Consider the following 10,452-nt stretch of genomic DNA (forward strand, 5'->3'; position numbering starts at 1 on the left):
TAGGCAATTATTCAATAATCAGTCTTTGTAAACAGTGTATAGCTTAGAAATGTGTTTAAAATGATATATATTTTTTATCTCAATCTATGAATTTGAAAGTGGCCACATATCTCCAGGCCCATCCCACAGCTTTGTACCAAACCAAGTGGGTAGGGCTGCCGTTTGGCTGAAACACGAATTAAGAATTGTACCTTTAATTCTGGAGAGAATGCCAGTGATTGTGACCAAAATAAAACAAACAAAGAATAACCACATACACACACTTCCATCAGTTTTTATTCTCAGTCACACTTTTCAGATGCTAAATTAAGACAAAAAAGTAATTTTCACAAGACGCGTGTTAACAGACAACATTAATATCGGATTTCAAAGAGGGGTGTATTGTCGTCTGAATAAAGACATGTCTCTCAAATGGCTTCACTGCTGTGACATCTGTGGAATTCTTCTGGGAACATATACTGGCAATCAAGTTACAATAATGTAAGAAACATATCTCATACAAACACTTATAATCATGGCTTTTCAGTGAAAGTTTTATCTCATAAAATAGAACATCACAGCATCAAAATTTGAATTTTACAGACGTGTCTCATCTTTCATTTAACCTCTGAAAGAAGTCTGGTAGAATCCAAAGACTGTCTAATATAAACATTAAAAAAAGGTGGTTCTCCTTGATCTCAGAGTATCACCGGCAACTACTTACAGTAGGAATGGGAAAGGAGAGAGAAAGTGAGAAAGAGATCTTCTCTTAAAACCCTGGAGTTACAGATGAATGGGGGGGTGGAAGAGTGCGTTGAGTAGTAATGAACCCTGAGTGACTGCTGCATCGTGCCCAAGGCTCTGATCACTTATATAAAACAACACTTCCTCTCTCCCTCCCTAAGCGTTTAGTTTAATTAATAACTACAGATAAGGATATTAATAAAAGGCATTTGTAATTATGTTTCACTTGATGAAGGTGGAAGGACCAATCACTGTCCCTAATAGTTCAAATAATACTGCGAATGGCCCTTTACCAATACTGTTCCAATAGGCATAGATATTCTAACATTACATGCATACTGAGATATCATAAAAATGCTAAAGTTACGTATAGAATAGGTTTATCTTAAATATCTACAATAGGATATAACATACTTCTAGTAAAATCGTAACAACTTCTAGGGAAATATCAATCCATTTGATGACCAATGAGGAAATGGATGTGAACAAATCCTTGGTTATGGCTACTTAATACTATTGCACACTTTGTACCGGCTTAACTCTGTCTTGACTCTTCACAGCTAGGAACTGTGTTTGTGTTTACAGTGGTAATGACACCACTGCCAGGTAAAGATGTTGTGTTCAGTCTGTATAGTAAATATGTTTTGGTGTCTGAGTATCCATGGTTTCTGTGCGTTATGATGATGTGGGCAAGGTCTTGCCCAGTCAAGCCAGTTGTAGCCTTATTGTAGTTGGTGCCGTATGGCTTAACGGACAGGACGGATCTAGAGGCGTGATGAGACACTAATCCTGTAGGGGCGGGGCTTCATGGTGAGCCCAAAGTCGGTACTGAGGTCCAACTCCTGTCCTGGAACATTCTCGATACACAGCCGATGGAGCAGTGTGGTCAGGAATACAAACATCTCCAACCGGGCGAACCCATCACCCAGGCAACGCCTTTTCCCCATCCCGAAGATCATGACCTTCTCTGTCAGGTCTTTGTTGAGCAGTCCCTCTTTACCCAGGAAGCGCTCGGGGCGGAACACGTCTGGGTCACCCCACAGATCTCTACAAATGAGGAAAATGACAGCCAACCATTCACAACCACAACAGGGTTGTGTTCATTAGAGCACACAAAGGAAAACGTTTCGTAACTTGGAAACAAAAATGAGCAGAGTCCAGATAGTCAATCCCTCACTACAGTCCTTCCCTGCTGGTTGGTGCCTAGTGGACATGACCAAGACCAGTTGAACACTCAAACACATGCAAATAGATTGTGAGAGAGCTGACATCTCCAAAAGGTGATGTCACCTCCTCAGTGTTGGGGAGGAGTGAACTACATGTAGTTCAACAAGTAATTCAACTACAATTTGCAGTAGCTTGGTGGTAGTTTAACTCAATTCAAATCTAGGTAGTGTTTTCAGCAGTTATTTACTTTTTTACCATGTAGTGGTGTAGCTATAACTACTGGAACTACACACTACTTTTTTTTTAAGAGAATGGAATTAGGCAATAATTTTCTTTCTTTTTCAGCATCAGACCTGTTAAATTCTCACTTAAAATATAGTTTTTTTGTTTAATAGGCTAAATTACACAATCTGTTAACATCTAAAATCAGATAAAATCTCACTCCAGAGTGATCTGTTCTTGCAATTTGTAGTCTATGACATTTCAGATTTAGATATGATAAATCTTCACGAAGTAGTTTGGATGTAGTGAACTACTTTTCCAAAGTAACTTCAGTTAACTAAACAATATGTTTCTTAAGGTTAAGGGTAGCTTTACTGTAGCTTAACCTCTTCCATTCTGAAGTAATTGGTAACTTGGCCAGCTATACTTTCAAAGTAACGTCCCCAACACTGCACAAAGGACTAAAATGTAACATAAATTGAGATGTGTGCTTTAAAACACATACAGATAACACTCACATGTCGTGATTAACCTGATACTGATTGATGAAGACACAGGTGTCCTTTGGAATGAAGTATCCATTGAGTGTGATGTTTTGTGTGGTGCTTAAGGGATGAAAAGCATGGGGGGAAAAGACTGTGTAAATATCAACTTTCCCAGAGGTAACCTGAACGTGCTAACAGACAAGCACCATGCAGATGTAAATATTACAAATTGTTACTGTGACTGTTATCAGAGCCTCACCAGTGTGGTATGGTGAAAGGGACATAGGATGTGTGGCGGAACACCTCATATAAGAAGGACTCAGTAAAAGGCATCTTGGGCTTGTCTTCAAACCGAGGTAGTCTGGCTGGGCCAATGTGGTCGTCTGAACCAGAGAAAGGCAAAAACATACAGTCGCAATCAAAATACCTCGAAGAAAGTGACAAGAAAATAATGTACCTGAAAGTGGAAAAAAGAGAAATCAGCGACATTACAGAGGCAATCAGAAAAAGTGAGACCAAGGAAGAAAGAAAGACGATTGGATTGTTGCCATCTTTTCTTACATTTCCATTCACAAGTAAGATGATTTGTGTGGCTTGATTCTCGTATGGTGCAATACCCCTGCGTGTGATCCCCTTTGTTCCTGTCAGAGTAGACTGTCCAAGTATCCAAAATCTCTCTCTTTTCTCTCTCTCTCTGTCTCTGTGAATGAATCGTGCTTACTGAACATACTGAACCAGTTTTCTCAGCCCACTTCAAAAATAGCTCCGGCGTTGGTGAATTCATGACCTTTTGCGTGTTACCATGGTGAGCAATGGTCTCTAGCCATTGAGGACGGAATGGGGGGGTAGGGTGGGGGGACACGTCTCTCAAAGATTAGATCATTGTGTGGAACTGCACAGACGGCCTATCAAACTGGCAAACTGGCAAACTGGCTGGTACTGTAGGAGACTCTGCTCATTAGGATGTGCTATTTGACAACACAGGAAGTACTTACATTCATAAAATACCTGAACTCTCACCTATTTTTCTAAAACAAAGTGATTATTCTTAACAAGTTAAGCAGACACACAAGCAGGCGTACAAAGAGACTAAGTATAAAGAGACAAAGTCAATTTAGCGCTACAAGGGCAGACAGTACAGTATTACAGTTTTCTATAGGAAAAGTACTGTTCAGTCATACAGGAAGAATTATTACAACACAGAGGATGTACAGTACCAATCTCCTGGTGTATTTTGACCTGGATGTCAGGAAACTTGATGAGGTATAAGAGGCTCCACTGTAAACCAGCTATGATGGTATCAAATCCTGTAATGTAAAAAAACTCATATGTAACGTTAGTTACAATCGTCATTATCACCGTCATATCTATGCTATGAACACCAAATGAATTAAGTTGCTCTAGAGTTGGTCTGTTCAAATGTATTGTTCAACCCATCACGACTGGGAATGGTGATCGTCCAGAAGAAAAAGACATCTGGATTTGGAAATCGAGTCTCAGCAAACATACTACAGCCACAGCCCTGAAATAGCCATAATACCAAGGTCTGTTTATAAACTTCTTGTCAAGAATGGAGCGGCAGGGTAGCCTAGTGGTTAGAGCGTTGGACTAGTAACCGAAAGGTTGCAAGTTTAAACCCCCGAGCTGACAAGGTACAAATCTGCCGTTCTGCCCCTGAACAGGCAGTTAACCCACTGTTCCTAGGCCGTCATTGAAAATAAGAATTTGTTCTTAACTGACTTGCCTAGTAAAATAAAGGTAAAATATTTTTTTTTTAAATGAACATACTGTGTAATAGCCTAGTGTTAATATGCTGTTTATAAGCAGAGCTTCAAATCATTTGTTGTCCAACTTCTCTGTTCCATCTATCTCACCTGCTCCAAAGATGTCGATGACAGTGTGTATGATCTGGGAGTTGGACAGCACTGCGGTGTCTTCATCCTCTTGCCGATCCTCACAGAGGGCAATCAGAGCATCTGTGATGTCACGTATACAGTCCTGGAAACACACACATCATCACAGCTTTAGCTAACACTTTACTTTACACTCTACTTAATACCTGCAGCTTTGTTGTATTTATTAGGGATCACCATTATCTTCTGCCAAGGCAGCAGCTACTCTTCCTGTGTTTCAAACACATTAAGACAATTACATTGCATAGAAAACAAAAGATAAAACAGTACATCATATAACAGTATTACACCACTACATATCTACAATACAAAATGTATAATACCACCATAGTACAATGTACATGTGTGTAGAGTGCGTATGCTAGCACTTGTGTGCCTAGTCCCCGCTGTTCCATAAGGTGTATTTTTATAATTTAAAAAAATCTGATTCTACTGCTTGCATCAGTTACCTGATGTAGAATAGAGTTCCATGTGGTTATAGCTCTATGTAGTACTGTGCACAGTTTAACACTTTTTTGGTTACTACATGATTCCATATGTGTTATTTTGTAGTTTTTATGTCTTTGCTATTATTCTGCAATGTAGAACATAAAAATAAAGAAAAACCCTTGAATGAGAAGGTGTGTCCAAACTTTTGGCTGGTACTGTATGAGCCCTTATAATGTCTAATAACAAGGCTTATATGTTATGTCTCTCTAAGTAAGTCTATACATGTGCAGGGGGAGTCCTAACCTAGCCACTCCAGGTTATATCTGTGTCATATTCCAAATACTGATTTCAAATTAAATGTAATCCTTTCAAATTCACAAAACCCTAACATACAACCCGCCAATCAAATGTACCATCAAATTGTGAAGAATTGACAGTAAATGACAGCATCTTCTAGAAAACATGTGAGCATGTGTCTTCCACCAGATTGATAATTCCTCATTAAAGAGAGCGTGCGAGCATTTTAGCCCCTGCACAAGAACAAAGGTTCACTTTAGCCTCACCCAATATATATAAGCCTGGTCTGGCCTGTCCTCCTACCTAGAGTATAGGTCTCTTATATTGTAGCTCAACTATTTCAATATTTCAAATAACTATCTGTTCAATGTATTCCCTACTGTAATATACAAACTGTTATATGTAACCTAAAATCACAAGCAAAAACATGCTTTCCAAAAAGGAACTTTCCTTTCTACCTAATCTACCTCTGCTCATGCTATATCTCCCTCTATCCCATCTCTTCCTTTCTTTCCCACCTGCATTATTCCTTCTCTCTGTCTATCCCTCTAGCACTGAAACAGATCCCTCAATGACTGGCTGGTTTTCTGTGCCTCTGTACCAGAATCTGATTGCACAGATCATATCTTTGTAACAGTTTACTTATCTACCAAGTTCAGCCTAAATGTCATATTATAATAGAGATTTCTCTACAAGTTGATGTCTGCAGAAAGGATTACCGTCAACTTTCTGTTTCAGTGAATACACATTACAGTATATATGCCTCTAGGCAATAGTTTTAATAGCACATGTATAAATATATCTTACCTCTACCTCAAGCTGTAACAGTAGAATGGTTGAATGTCAGTTGGATATCTTATCATACATTTCAATATTATCAGACGGCTTTCAGGGTCTGTTCATTAAACACCAAACAGAAGAAAACTGAAACAGGGAGGGACTACATGGACCATTTTAAATTTTCCACTGAAAAACTATATAAATATTTTCTGTGGCGTGCTCTAATTTACATGACCCGGGTGTGGCTCAAACCTTGTCAAAGGTCTCCAGGTGCTCCTCGATGTTGTGTTCCATGAAGCTGTTCATTCTGCTGATGTGCTGGACCATCTTACGCAGGGACGGGCTAGGCAGGTAGCGGAACACAGGGAAGAAGTCGGCCATGTTGCCTGCAGCGAAGATCCGCAACACCTCGTTGTTGATGTGCACAATAGTGAGGAACTCTTTGTCATTGTAGTCATACCTCTTCCCGAAACACAGAGCACACACCACATTGGCCACTGACGTAACCAGCGGGACCACAGGGTCCAGACCTAGCCCCTCGCTCGCCTCTGATAGCTCCCAAATGGCCTCCACCATCCCAGCTGCCTCAGCGCACACGTGCTCCTCTAGCATACAGGTGGTGTCGGGACCCCGCGACTCTGCCTGCGAGAAGGAGCGTAGGGCGTTCTTGCAGAGCTTCTTGTGGAGCACCCAGGCGGGGCCATACTTCTCACTGAAGGTCATGCTGGTGCCATTGGCCACGGCAGAGAAGGTGAAGAGGTCAGGGCGTCCAGCGAAAGCCTCGCCCTGCCGAACCAGCGCCTGCCTAATGGTGGCATAGCCGCTAAGCACCACCACAACAAGGGAGCCCATACGCATCTGGAAGATGTCTCCGTACTGTAGCTGGAGCTGCGTCAGGGACAGGTGGATCTGGTCGCCCATCTGGAACAGGTTACCCACCAGGGGCCAGGGAGTCGGCCCCGGTGGCAGGGTGCCTTTGGGGTGTCCCGCACCCTCTCGCTTGCGGCCCCTGAGAGCCACTAGAAGCAGGGTGAGAGTACAGAGAGCCATGGTGACTCCGGAGAGGGACATACCGAGGCCATCCTTGGGGAATATCCCAAATGTCAGCCTCATATTGCCGTCTGAGAGCTGAGAGCGAGCCAGGACAGAAGCACTAAGACACAAACTAGAATCTGGAAGAGAGAGTGAAAACAAATACTTTATCACTTTCATAAACATGAAAGAAAAAGAAAGAAAGATAATCTGTTCAGATTAGTCCTGTATGAGAACACAACTGTTTAGGTTTTAATTTCACAGAAATAAGAATCTATGATTTTATGGAAATAAGAAAATAATGTGGTATCTCCCAATGAACTACCAACATGTAGCCTATTTTTGTTGAACAAGTAGTCAATGCATAAATTTGATAACAACCAAAATACATGTTACTCACCAGAAGCGAGCAGTGAAAGTTCTCTTAAATTGGAGACTCTTCTAATGAGTTCAGTTTGACCTACCGCAATGCAAATTGCCGGAGGACTCAAAACTGGATACACTTTGCAAGAGGACTGACGCTAGGCAGGGCCATGTGCCATGAGAGGCAGCGACAAGATCAGCCTATTTAAGCAGACACTGCAAACTGGTGAGCATTCAATTGAACAACTCCATAGAGCTTGATCTAGCATCCCAGCCCATTATCAGCCTGAAAATGTCACCCTGGCACGTTTTTGCAAAACGATAAAATGTCACACTAGCTGATGTTTCCTCAATACAATGCAGTTAATGGAAAAAGATGAGTCTCACCAGGGAGGATGTTTATCTCAGTACATTGTTTCCAATGGGAAAAGATAAGCATCAGCCAATTTAATCTTATGTCAATAAATTGCAGTCAATGGGAAAATATGAGCTTTAAGGAGTTGATGCCTAAGTGAAAGCATTGCATTCAATGGGAGAAGATTAGCATCACAATATGGATACATAGAGAAAGGCCTCACAGAAAAGATACACTCCTCTCTTGCTCTGTCTCTCTCTTTTTAATCTTGTTTTCCCTCCTGTCTATCTCTCTCTTTCCACCTCCCTTCTGCAGCCTCTCCCTCTGTCTCTCCCCTCTCTCTCTCCCCTCCATTAAACCTGTCTTCATATTTTCCCCTTCCCTTTAACCTCCTCTCTCTCCCTCTCTCTCCCTCTTCTCTCTCCCAACTCCACCTCTCTCTCCACTTTCCCACTTCCACAGACAGGATATTCAGGCATAGATATGCCACAAGGGAATTGGACCATAAAGTGCATTCAGAAAGTATTCAGACACCACCCTTGGTTCCACATTTTGTTACGTTACAGCCTTAATCTAAAATTGAATAAATACATTTCCCCTCATGAATCTACACACAATAGCCCATAATGACAAAGCCAAAACAGGTTTTTAGAAAATAAAAACAGAAATACCTTATTTACATATGTATTCAGACCCTTTGCCATGAGACTCAAAATTGAGCTCAGGTGCACCCATCCTTGAGATGTTTCTACAACTTGATTGGATTTCACCTGTGGCAAATTCAAATGATTGGACATGATTCGGAAAGGCACACATATACAGGTATAAGGTCCCACAGTTGACAGTGCATGTCAGTGCAAAAACCAAGCCATGAGGTTGAAGGAATTGTCCGTAGAGCTCTGAGACATCATTGTGTCGAGGCAAAGATCTTGGGAAGGGTACCAAACAATGTCTACAGCACTCCACCAATCAGGCCTTTATGGTTGAGTGGCTAGACAAAAGCCACTCCTCAGTAAAAGGCACATGACAGCCCACTTAGACTTTGCCAAAAGGAACCTAAAGGACTTTCAGACCATGAGAAACAAGATTCTCTGGTCTGATGAAACCAAGATTGAACTCTTTGGCCTGAATGCCAAGAGTCAGGTCTGGAGAAAACCTTTCACCATCCGTATAGTGAAGCATGGTGGTGGCAGCATCATGCTGGGGAATGTTTGTCAGTGGCAGGGAATTGGAATCTAGTCAGGATCAAGGGAAAGATGAACAGAGCAAAGTACAGAGAGATACAACATGATACAACAAGTACAACATGATGCTGCCACCCCCGTGCTTCACGGTTGGGATGGTGTTCTTCGGCTTGCAAGCATCCCCCTTTTCCTCCAAACATAACAATGGTCATTATGGCCAAACAGTTCTATTTTTGTTTCATCAGACCAGAGTACACTTCTCCAAAAAGTATGATCTTTGTCCCCATGTGCAGTTGCAAACCGTAGTCTGGCATTTTATGGCATTTTTGGAGCAGTGGCTTCTTCCTTGCTGAGTGGCCTTTCAGGTTTTGTCAATATAGGACTCGTTTCACTGTGGATATAGATACTTTTGTACCTGTTTCCTCCAGCATCTTCACAAGGTCCTTTGCTGTTGTTCTTGGATTGATTTGCACTTTTCGTACCAAAGTACATTAATCTCTATTAGACAGAACGCAACTCCTTCCTGAGCGGTATGACAGCTGCGTGGTCCCATGGTGTTTATGCTTGCATACTATTGTTTGTACAGATGAACGAAGTACCTTCAGGCATTTGGAAATTGCTCCCAAGGATGAACCAGACTTGTGGAGGTCTACAATTTTTTTTCTGAGGTCTTGGCTGATTTCTTTTGATTTTCTCATGATGTCCAGCAAAGAGGCACTGCGTTTGAAGGTAGACCTTGAAATACATCCACAGGTACACCTCCAATTGAGTCAAATGATGTCAATTAGCCTACCCGAAGCTTCTAAAGCTAAGACGTAATTTTCTGGAATTTTCCAAGCTGTTTAAAGGCACAGTCAACTTAGTGTATGTAAACTTCTGACCCACTGGAATTGTGATACAGTGAATTATAAGTGAAATGATCTGTCTGTAAACAATTGTTGGAAAAAATACTTGCACAAAGTCATGCACAAAGTAGATGTCCTACCCGACTTCTCAAAACTATAGTTTGTTAACAAGATATTTGTGGAGTGGTTGAAAAATGAGTTTTAATGACTCCAACCTAAGTGTATGTAAACTTCTGACTTCAACTGTATATACATTTTATGGGTATTTTATGAGTATTTTTTTTTTACAATAGTTCAATTTGGTTGGTTTTTACTCCTGTCCTTCCTCTACCTGTATACGTTTTACGGGCACAGTATATTTTACATTAGTTAGCTTGTTGTTAATAGTCCTTTCCTTCAGCTCCATTCAACGCCTCCCATCTCTTTCTTCACACCATCCATGTTGTGATTTCTATTTGCCATATATTGTTCACCTGTGCTGTGATGTTTCACAAAAGTTCTGAACCTTTCTATTCTCATTGTTTCTACAGATTGTAAATTGAAAATATAAAGTATTATTATATCATATATTGATTGATTGATTATGAATTTTCAAATCGCCCAGTAGTGCTATCTGCATGGTTAGCTCCAGGTAAATATTGCAAATCTTCAGCGATT

General features: G+C 41.0%; 1 protein-coding gene across 1 annotated transcript; it reads right to left on the reverse strand.

Annotated features, from left to right (window-relative positions):
* Positions 1-258: 258 nt before the first annotated feature.
* On the reverse strand, positions 259-7,129 carry LOC135547675 (cytochrome P450 1A1). Its single transcript, XM_064976927.1, has 6 exons — positions 6,269-7,129; positions 4,472-4,595; positions 3,815-3,904; positions 2,857-2,980; positions 2,631-2,717; positions 259-1,770 (listed from the first exon to the last, which is right to left on the reverse strand). Exons 1-6 carry the CDS (start codon positions 7,127-7,129, stop codon positions 1,488-1,490), a joined length of 1,569 nt encoding a protein of 522 aa, XP_064832999.1. The 3' UTR covers positions 259-1,487.
* Positions 7,130-10,452: the final 3,323 nt, after the last annotated feature.

Source organism: Oncorhynchus masou, chromosome 1, assembly GCF_036934945.1.
Source record: "Oncorhynchus masou masou isolate Uvic2021 chromosome 1, UVic_Omas_1.1, whole genome shotgun sequence".
Classification (NCBI taxonomy): domain Eukaryota; kingdom Metazoa; phylum Chordata; class Actinopteri; order Salmoniformes; family Salmonidae; genus Oncorhynchus; species Oncorhynchus masou.

Coding starts and splice junctions, on each gene's coding strand:
- LOC135547675 (XM_064976927.1), bottom strand. CDS start 7,129: ATGAGGCTGACATTTGGGATATTCCCCAAGGATGGCCTCGGTATGTCC. Junction 3,905..4,471: donor CATCGACATCTTTGGAGCAG/GTGAGATAGATG, acceptor TTTACATTACAG/GATTTGATACCATCATAGCT. Junction 1,771..2,630: donor TATCAGGTTAATCACGACAT/GTGAGTGTTATC, acceptor CCTCATTTGTAG/AGATCTGTGGGGTGACCCAG.